This window comes from Poeciliopsis prolifica, unplaced genomic scaffold (assembly GCF_027474105.1).
Source record: "Poeciliopsis prolifica strain line A6 unplaced genomic scaffold, Auburn_PproV2 SCAFFOLD050, whole genome shotgun sequence".
Classification (NCBI taxonomy): Eukaryota; Metazoa; Chordata; class Actinopteri; order Cyprinodontiformes; family Poeciliidae; genus Poeciliopsis; species Poeciliopsis prolifica.
Window position 1 is genome coordinate 151,282 of NW_026562425.1, and position 10,977 is coordinate 162,258.

The following is a 10,977-nucleotide window of genomic DNA, read 5'->3' on the forward strand; positions in this document are numbered from 1 at the left end:
TTGGTGAAATGTCTGCTTGCTATCAAAAATACAAACCACTAGTGCCACAAAAACTCTTTGAATAAAAAAAAAAAAAAAAAAGTACCAACACATGCTTATATTTTTTTGAAAAAAGGGATCTCGAAGAAGACCTAATAGACTCCACATAGATGTTTGTTTCGACTAAACATCTAATAATATCTGTGAATGATTATTGTCCTTAGTGGTTTATTATCTGAATAAGACAAATATTTTTTAACATCTCCTGGATAACGGTCATCAGCCGGGTGAAGCAAACATAAGAAACAGATAAGGTGTTGCTGTTTCTTGCTCATGTAGCTGTGGGTAACAGATCTGACTTGACACCATTTTCATATGGTCTGAAGCTAATAAAAACAAAGTTTTGACATATGTCATGTTCAAAATATAAGGGTGTTATAAGCCTAAGGTGTTGAACTGTAAGGTGAGATAATCCCAATTTTACTGCTGAAATCTCCTCCAGTAAATTAACCCTGAGAGCAAATTTTATGGGAGACACAAAATGTGTTATGCAGTATTTGAAGCTAGTGGAAAACATTTCAGCTTCACCGTCACTAGATGTCAGTACTAAGCTTAATAATTTGAATAAATTTAAGTTCTTTAGCACTTGAGCCAAAGTGTATCACTCGTGATAAGTTGAGTAAGAAGCGATGATCCAAACCCTGTGAATGTTTGTGATTTCTCCAAGTACTATGTTTTCCCTTAGATATAGCAGGAAGCATTTCACATTTAATCACATTATCATCTAACTGTTTACAAAATATTAATATCGATATTAGGGATTTTCCAAAAAATATATGTTCTTCCAGGCTTTATTAATTTGTGGAACAAATCGGTCACACGGTTATAACTAATTCAAATGTCAGTTCTTGCATGGAAAAGCTTTAGTTTCACTGACCACTTATAACCACTTCTTTTAACACTTTAGTCAGCGTCAGTCACTGACTTGTTTATGTCAGGGTTCCTGTGTGTGAGTGTGTGTGTGTGGGGGGGGGGGGGGCATGTATGTGTGTGTTAGTGCGAGTTCTCGGTGTTTTTTAGGGAAAAGATTTCTTGCGCCAGAAAGGTCGATCTGACCTTATTTTTATCTGGAAAGTACAAAATGTTAGAACAAAACTCGGGTTGGAAAGTAAGCTGTTTAGATAGATAAGAACAACAATTATTAATTGACTTGTTTTGCAGTTCTGATATGGAGCAGATGTTCAGATGAGAGGTCAGTAAGAAATTCGGAGAAATTCCAATACACACTCAGTCAATGGGCAGCCAGAAGTCTTGACGCAAAACCGACGTCATTGGAAGCTATAAATGTCTGTAGACAAAGAACGGAGAGATTTTGGGGACTTTTGATTTTGAGACTTTGAGATTTGAGAAACAATGTTTTGTAATGATGCATCCGTGGTAGAAGAGTAAATAAATCTCCTGACCCGTCGTGGCTGGCAGTAAGAACTCGTCTCTGTGGTTTGTTATGTTTATCTATATATTTGAGAGTTTTGCGCCTCACAATTCTCCAATACTTGTTACTCAAGATTTATCCTTGAGCCTACCTGAAGTTTTTTGGTCTCTGTGTTTGCTGCCTCTAGGTTTTTGTTCAAGTATCAATTTTTTGTTCTCCCCTCCCCTGGACCCACCTGCTAGTACCTGCCTGCCTGCTCTGCCGTATTTCCCATCTCCACCCCTTTCCAACAAGCTCCTGGCTCTCTGTCACCTCCCTCCTCGCACAGGACCCTGGGCACCTTTCTCCCATGCCTCATCAAACCACCCTGAAGTAAGCCGTTTTCAATTACGTCTCCTATCAACTCATTCCAGGCCATCTATAGGCCAACTCTCATTTCAGGTATCTCTGATCGTGTGATTCTAACCCTCCCCAATAAAGTCAAGAAGACCCGTTATTGTTTTGTTCTGTTGACAATAAACTTATTCCTTTTACCTAAAAATGTGTGATACCAGTTATTACAGGAAAGTAATGAATAGCATTAGAGTTATCTAAACATTACATTTCATTTATGCAAATCAATTTTCACAACAATGCCAAAATGATGTATTATTACTTTATATCTGGCAAAAGATATAACAAAGCTGCCTATTAACACAACTTTTAACAGTGAGAGAAATAATAGAAATACACACAATATGAAAACATTTAATATTTGATTCACCTTTAACTATTCAAGGTTTTACACTTCCAATAGATGAAGAGGTTAGTAATTTGAAAATGCATCTCAACTGTGAGTCTTTTTAAAAATTCAGCAATTCACAGAATTTTTTTAAAAGATTTTTTTAATATTTGGATATTTATGCACATTTACTTTGCATTTAATTGCATGAACCATTTTAACCACCCACCAATCAGCTGGAGTTTACCAGACACCATCTGGATGATTCAATCAAGAAGGTCATGCAGAAATAAGATCACATAGGAGTTTATGGTAAAATCCACTTGCCGTGTTTAGAGGTAAAACATAAATGAATAAAAAGAGGAGGAATACTTTGGGGTAACTTTTCAGTAAAGCGGGCAGGACGACTGCACCGTACTGAGGAGAAAATGCATGGCACCATGTATCGAGAGATTTTGGTCAGCAACCTGTGCTAACCAGATTACACTGGTTTAAAAACCATTAAATTATCACATGCACTTAATACATGTGGGTCTAATACAAGGTATCTTTGACCAGTTCCGATGAACTGCACTAGTATAGATTTATTGAAGGAAAAAAACTACAATGCTTTTCTTAAGAAGACTTGTGATTTTTCTAAAAAAAAAAAAAAAACTTTCTTTTACATCGGTCAAAAAAACAGCAACAGAAAAAGAAAAAAAGAAAAACATCCTTCACATTTAAAAAAAATACAATGTAATGAGAATGCAGAATACCATGAAATTGCATGAATAATCCATATCTGATCTTTTTCTCTCAGATATATAGTTGCTTTTTAAATAACTGAAAAACAAGGACTTCATTTCTTTCTCAAGTTCAGTTAGAAAATCCTGTAACCTGATGAATATCAGTCTGAGACATTCTGCAATAAACTAAATCGACAGGGTGATATCTATCACAACGTATAACTGTACTTTTAGTCAAAACCTGACATCAAAAACATCGCCGATTATTTAATTAACTATTTTACTTTTAAGCACCTCAACAAAAAAAACAGAACCTGTAGCAGCAAGAAGTATGAAATACAAACATGTGCAAAAATAGAAACATTTAGATTTTCACAAACGGAAAAGCAAAATACTAAAGTTCAAGGCAGTGCTTTTTGGAGAGAACAATGATGAAAACAAAGTATTAAATATGCTGTGCTGATATTAATCGTAATAACTGTAAATCTCTTAGCTCTACAAACTGAGTTTGTGGAGGATAGGAAGATTTTATGCTTTATCAGTAAATACATGCAAAATAAAATCTACAAAAATAAGTAAAAACTAGTTTAGAGTTAAAGCTAGTTTACTCGTTTGGATTATTTTTGGTACAGTTAAAACACAGTAATATACATTGTCCATTTTGATTTTCTTTTGTCATCTTTTGGCTGCTGCAGGTTTTGGGTTGGACTTGGCAGCTCTGTCAACTTGAGCATAAATTGTTTCAGGTTGTGGTTTTGTGGATGTACTGGTGACACTGGGTTGTACAGTAGGATTGTGAAACTGCACCAGTGCATACGTTGATGTTGGAGAAGGAGTTTCAGTAATTTCTGCAGGATTTTCATATGGGTTGTGCTGTGAAGGTTCCTAGAAAGAAAAATAACAAAGAGAAAAAAAAAACACATTTTAATATTTTAACATTCTCTGGGTGGCATTCTGTGGAAGCTCACTAAAAATGTAAACATAAAGATCAGAGTTAAAATGAATTTACTGCAAATTATTTCTGCTAACAATGTGTTTTTCTCTTTTTAAGTCTAATTATTTTTATCTCAAGAGATCATTGTTTTGTAAATGTCTTGATTATTTTGACAAGCAAATAGGGAGAGTTTTCTTTTAATAAATAACAGCTTCAACTCCAGCTGTTTCATGCAATGTTTCAGTTTGATTGTCTTTTGCCTGGAAAACAAACATAATCAGTCAATAAAACACTGGAAAACAGTTCTGGAAAAGGTTTTCTTCAGTGTTAATTTAAACAAAACATCAAATCACTTAACCTTTTACATACATTAACTGCTAGGGTGCCAGAGCAGCTGAATATAAATTGCTTGTGCTACATTAGCAAATAGTTACCATGAAAAAGAAGCAAAGCTTCATGAAAAAAAAGCAGGAATTAAAGTTTGTGTTCCTGCATTATTTCATTCAGTTTTTATATTGGGACACACATTTGACCCGCAACTTTTAAAATACTAATTGCAGTTTTTTGTCCAATTAAAGTATGAGAATGGATCATTCTAATCCTCATGGGTCGGTGTTAGAGTTGGTGTTAGGTCCATGTTTAGTTGTTTATCATCCTACTGACACCTGCTGATCTTTGGGTTAAATTAATGCTGGAGGGGAAAAAAAAGGTTTCAAACTATTTTAATCAGACAGGCAAGGAGATTCTGTCCCATGAGAATCAGAAACCTTTAATTTAGGAAAAGGTTCAGAAGCCAAAATGGGTCATTTACCAGACAGAGATACTACAAAAACAAATGTTTTCAACTTGTAATTAAAAGAACTAGATAGAACAGTCGACTTAAAGCTTTAAATTACAAAATGTTTTCTGACTTTTACAGATTCCTTTAATCAAATATTGTCTATTAATTTAAACTATATATTTTTAAGCACAGAGGGAAGCAATACCATCACTTACCTCAGGAAGAGCATATATTGTGTTGTCAAAGCTGCCATTGTTACCTGCTGGTCGGACATAAAGAAATAATTTATACTTTAAAAGCGTTGGTTTGAATATTGTTGTTTTATCTTGCTCTAATTATCTGTTCTGACTACTATTTTGGTTCATTAGATAACTTGAATTATGCCTACATTATGTCCAAATGTGGTTTTTATATCCTGATCCTCAGAATAGATATTGTAACATTATAAGTTGTAAGTTTAACACCTGATAATTTCAACCTAACAGGTGTTCTAAGCTATTTCAAATTAAAAACGATCAACTAAATTACTACTTAACCCTGGTGTTGTAAATAAAAATTGCCAATAAATATTATTGACATTAAAGTAAATCCCTATATATACATACACAGCACCTTGTTATCTCATATATTTTACCACAGAACCAAAATCCTCAGTGGCTCTTATCAGATTAAAAATCACAAAGTAGTACTTAACTGTGCAATAAAAGGAAAACGACATGCAGTTTAACATTTTTCTATAAGATAAAAATCTCATGCATTTGTTTTAAAGCTTAATATTAAGGTAAATTTAAAGTAAGCTTAAAATTAACCTTTTGAAGTATCTGTATATGTATGCTTAGGGTTGTTTTTCTGCTGGAAGGTGAAGCTCATCCTGACCCAAATGGAGCTAATAACCCATCGATTAGAGGATGAACTTTTACCTCCTGAACCATTGTCGGCCCAAATAATTAGAATTGTTTTTTAAATTTTATAATTGCCACTACTTCTAAAATCCTATATTTATTACTCAACCAGAGTTGATGTAAACAGAAATAACATTTCCTTGTCCTTCAACCCTTAATTGTCCATTACTTTGTGTTGGTCTGTGATATATAATATTATAGGGACATGAATACTTTTTGCTAGACAATGCATCATAGGCTACACAGATATTGATTAACCACAACACTAATGGAAACCTGAACTTACTTTTCTTGTGACTCCGACAGAGAATATAAATTATAGGGAGTAGAAGAATCAACAGGATCGATGTAAAGTACCAGTAATTTTTTCTGGGTTCTGACAAAAAAAAAAGAGAAATAGTTCAGTTATACTAGTGAATGCAAACAAAACCTGTATAAGATTAATAAAACCATTGCTGTGAAAGCAAGAAGAAACTAAATTCATGTCATACTTTTCAGGCCTGAATTTGAAATAGCTTTTTTTTGTTGTTTATAAATACTCAGGTTGAAATGTATAGATTCTCTGATATAACCAATAAAGCATAATAATAAAATAAGTGAACATGCAAACAACTTTTATCAGTTTTATAACCGGGTTGAAACCAAAATTTTATTTTTATGATGTCTTACCGTAATTTGTACAGTGATTCTCAATCTGTCTGATTGATTCATTCCTGCTGACCTGGTTGCTGTGGCTACAGACAATTGATTCTTCCATCCGATATACATGAAGAGAAGATCCAGATTTGGTGACCAATCTTCTCTCTCCTCCGTCCTGGTTGCAGGTTTGTTTCTCACATCTTAGAGTGATGCTGATGGAAGAGTCGTCTGCCCTGCAGGTCGCTGTCAGGCTGTAGGAGGAGGAGGAGCAGGACATGTAGGTAACGTTGAGATCAACTGGAGACACTGGATCTGGGAGATTAAATTTATATGAGAAGCTTTAGAACATCAGAAACAGAAAAAGAGGCAGAAATTCAACAAGAAATGTAACTCAAAGAGCAACATTATTCTTAGAGCATTGTTTTAGCTTGTAATGTTTTTGAATATGGATTCCTTTATTAAAGGTCTGAAACCCAAACTGAGATTCTGACAGGGTTATCCTGTGGGCTACATGTGTTGAAGTTTTAACTTCTTCGTCCATTTGGAAGTATGTAGCACATTATTCTGCTAAATAGTATAGACATCAGAAATATAAATATCAGAAAAACTTACCTTGAACTGTAACGTTGTATTGAGTCAGTATTTGCTCTCTAGGCGATACTACCTTTGCAGTATAAATACCACTGTGTGATTTCTCTAGATCCTTTAATTTCACACTGTAACTTTTTTCTAAAACTTCAACTTTTCCAGAGCGATTAATAACATCTGGTTGGAAGCCACGTAAAAACTCTACCAGGATATCATCTTTGAATAGCCATACACAAAAGCGAGAATTTGGTGGAATTTCAGCTTCTGTGAGATTCAGAATAAAATCATCTCCAGTTTTCACAAACACATCAGTCACTGCTGCAGAGGAACCTGAAAAATGGAAAATAAAATAAATTGAGATGAGGACAAAGTTGTCAAGTATTTATAGTGAACAGATGAAGGAAAATTTCTAAATTAGTAATTTTTTACTTATTTATTGTTTCACAGAAACACATTAGGTCTAGTGGCACATTGAAATTTAATATTTTTTTATTTTTGTTTTTATCGTCAGTTGAAATCAGAGAAAATTCATATTTCTTTCATCCTCGTCTGAACAAACTGATACTCAAATGAAAATGGAGAAATTGAAATTATAAAAGATAAAAGGAACCCAAATAAAATAAAAATTTAGGTTTAAAGGCACACCCATCTTACTTAAACTCCATTACAAGACTCAAGTAATTTCTACAGATCTCAACCAAACATCTTTTCATTTGAGTTTCGCTGCTCTAGCTTGTGAATTAGTGAACCTGAAGGAGTTTCAGTGCAAAGAAAAGTGCACAAAAATGTATTTTTAAAAGTTTTAAATAGTTCTTGTCTTACTGGAACTCCCTCCTTACTTCCTGAACTGAACTTTCTACTTTCTTCCACTTGCTTCATGAAACGAAAACACGTATAACTACTTTTGAACTAATATAAAATTGTCAAAATGTTGAAAAGTTAAAAACAGAGCTGTATTACCTTGTATTTGAAATGAGTAGAATAGAAACAGGGCAAATAGGAATGTGACGATCGCCATTTTTCAATCGTGCCTAAGAGGAAGCTTCTTAGGGACTTCCTATATGAACATAAGTCTGTAAGAGAAGTGGTTGGGGATGGTTGATTTTAATGAGTCATAAATACTGGATAGAAATCAGATTATTTTGACACAGTGAAGCTTGAATGAAGCCTTAGCAAAACAGTTCTGCAAAGGAACATTTTTGTAATGGCTCAAAATGGGAGAACAATAATATACTGTAGGTAAAACAGTATATTATGCAGTATGTAATGCTCATGACAGCTTCCACAGGAAGACTTCAGAAAGCTAAACATGTGCAAGTTTAACCACAGTGTAGGTATTGTCTTTCTACAGACAGTTCATGTCAGAACACACAAGCTTAGATGTTGGATAGGTTCACGAGTGCAGAATATCTCTCAGGAAACAGTTTTCTAGATATCCGAATTTATGCCTTTCTACTAATCTGTCTGTCTTGTGTCTGTTTCTTGCTATAGCATACAACTTAATCTCTCAATTACTATTTTGTTTAGGTGTGTTTAGTTGACTTAAATTATAAATCCCAAATTTATCATTATAAGGGAAAATGTTGTGACTCTTATATAACTTTATTTTTTCATATCTATGGTCAGGTAGGATATTATGTTCATTCTTTAATCTGAAGAAACCTTTGAATGAAAACAGATGACAGAAAATAAAAGGTTTTTTATTATGATGATCATTTTATGAAGTGCTCTATGTTGTACAGGATCAAAACATTTCATTAAATCCTTGTTGAGTTTTATATGTCACTTAGTTTGAAATAACACACTCACAGTGTTGCACCAAACACTTTTGAGACTTTTGAGAGTGTACTCTAAGAAGTGTACTCTAAAAATGTTATATTTAGAGTACATTAATCATGCTGTAGAACGTATTCGTTCAATGCTGCATTCGAATCTTAAGTCTGATGTCATTACACAAGCTTCACCAGAGACAGATCCTGTATCATCCAGTGTGGTGAAGTGATGCAGGGGTAGAGCACAACTTGGCTGTTGTAAATTTTATTTCAGCCTGATGACCTTAACTGTGTGTCCTCCCCTTCTTATTTCAGCTAAATCAACTCAATGGATTAAGTTGGTTTAACTTAATTGACTTACTTGTTACCAATTGAAGCAATTCAATTAAGTTGGTTCAACTATTTTTTTTTCTTTGAAAAACTAAAATAACATGTTACATTTAAAATAATTTAAATTCTAGCCGTATTTAATGTACAATGTGAGTGACAATGTAATTTTGTATGTTTTAATTTGGAACAACTTAAAAGTTTGAGTTAATTTTCAGTAAAATTTAGGTGGAGATTTGAATTATTCATCAGGAAAAAATAAACAATTTCACTAGGACTGACTTAAATATTTCATATTAAACACTCTTAATGAATTAAGTTATAAAAACTTATAAAATCGTGTTAGAAGATTGCAAAAGATTCATTGGTCAGACGAAGAATATGAAACTGGCATTGAAATCTATTGTTTTAAGTGAAGTCAAAGTGAAAACGTTTCTTGAAGTCAAGTTAGCTAGATTGTAACTTTTAAGTTAATTGAACACAAAGGCACAGCACTACCCACTGCACAGTGGCGCAGTGGGTAGTGCTGTTGCCTTGCAGCAAGAACGTCCTGGGTTCAATTCCCGGCCCGGGGTCTTTCTGCACGGAGTTTGCATGTTCTACCTGTGCATGCGTGGGTTCTCTCCGGGTTCTCCGGCTTCCTCCCACAATCCAAGAAGAACATGACTGTCAGGTTAATTGGTCTTTCCAAATTCTCCCTAGTGTGAGTGTGTGTGCATGGTTGTTTGTCCTGTTTGTCTCTCTGTGTTGCCCTGCGACAGACTGGCAACCTGTCCAAGGTGTACCGCCTCTCGCCCGGAACGCAGCTGGAGATAGGCACCAGCACCTCCCGACCCCGATAGGGAGAAGGGTGCTAGAAAATGGATGAATGGATGAACACAAAGTAATGAATTGCTACAGCCATAAATGAACTACGGCCAAAAACACTTTTTAGAGTGTAACGTCGTTGAACTATAAGGTGAGACAACTACAATTTTACTATGTGTGAACAAATTTTACAGGAGGCACAAAATCTGTTATGAAATATTTGCTACAAAGTTTATTTTACATAAAAATTGCACACAATATTGCACTTTTATAAGAATCTTTCATTGGATTAAAGACAATATAACACTTTGTAAACAAAAACAGACTTCCATCATGGCAGCTCTAAAGGCTAAAATGAAGTAACATGCAAAAGTCTATAAATTAAAAAGTGCAACCATGATATAATCGTCTGTGGTAAAGATGTGTTTAAATACAAATGTATAAATGTACTCAGAAATTTATGTTTAGAAATGCTTACATATTCTGATTTATCAATATAATTATACTAATAAATGTTCAGCGTAGGTTCCAAATGTCCAGCATTCATTTTATGTCAACCTGTAATTATGTTACATTGCAAATTCAACTATTGTCAAAGCATATTACAGTTTTGCAAAAGCATCATATTTGTATTTTTGAGACAGTGAATGGGATTCTTCCATTTGTTTGAGCGTGTTTCCAGTCTCTCCATCGTTAGAAACCACAGAGTCTGAATGTTTCAGATCTGTCTGAAGAATCTGCTACAGGGCTCTCATTGGCTGACTGACCTGGTGTGACATCATTAAGAGATTTAAATGTATTAGTATTTATACATACTCCACATTGTGAAAATTGTCATTGTTAGAACACAAATAACATATGTCAAAGAATAAGTTGCTCCAAAACTTTAGAAATGGAGAAAGAAGCAGAAAGTTGATGAGCAGACAGGATGGAGAGCTGCTGATGTTGCAGTGAGATCAGATGGAGGGACAGAGTGGAAAAAAGTCTTTGCAGAATAACCAGAGCTAATTCTAAACTTCATTTGGATAACAAAATATTTACTGATGAGTTTAAACCTTCAAATTGTCCAGTTAATCTTTAGAGAAAGAACTTGCTGCTCACCTCTTCAACCTCATGTGCCGTTTGCTCTGGTTTGCTTTTTCATTTACCTTGAAAACAAAACAAAAAAATTGTTTTGGATTAGATAAGCCATTCATTTGTCGTAATACTGCAGAAATTTCCTTCTTGTGTTGAATAGCTTTGAAACAAAAATGTCAATACTGAGTATTGATTGCAACATCTCTAGAAGTTGCAATTTCTATGCTTTAATTATGCATTATTTTTAAACAAATTAAAAAATGCTTTTAATCCTAAGAGTCAAAAAACTCTTC

At 34.1% G+C, this 10,977-nt stretch overlaps 1 protein-coding gene across 1 annotated transcript; it reads right to left on the reverse strand.

Moving 5' to 3' along the window:
* Positions 1-3,532: 3,532 nt before the first annotated feature.
* LOC129377940 (uncharacterized) lies at positions 3,533-7,732 on the reverse strand. The gene is made up of 5 exons (XM_055058161.1): positions 7,662-7,732; positions 6,726-7,031; positions 6,144-6,425; positions 4,788-4,831; positions 3,533-3,742 (listed from the first exon to the last, which is right to left on the reverse strand). The coding sequence occupies exons 1-5, from the start codon at positions 7,717-7,719 to the stop codon at positions 3,533-3,535; spliced, it is 900 nt and encodes a 299-aa protein (XP_054914136.1). The 5' UTR covers positions 7,720-7,732.
* Positions 7,733-10,977: the final 3,245 nt, after the last annotated feature.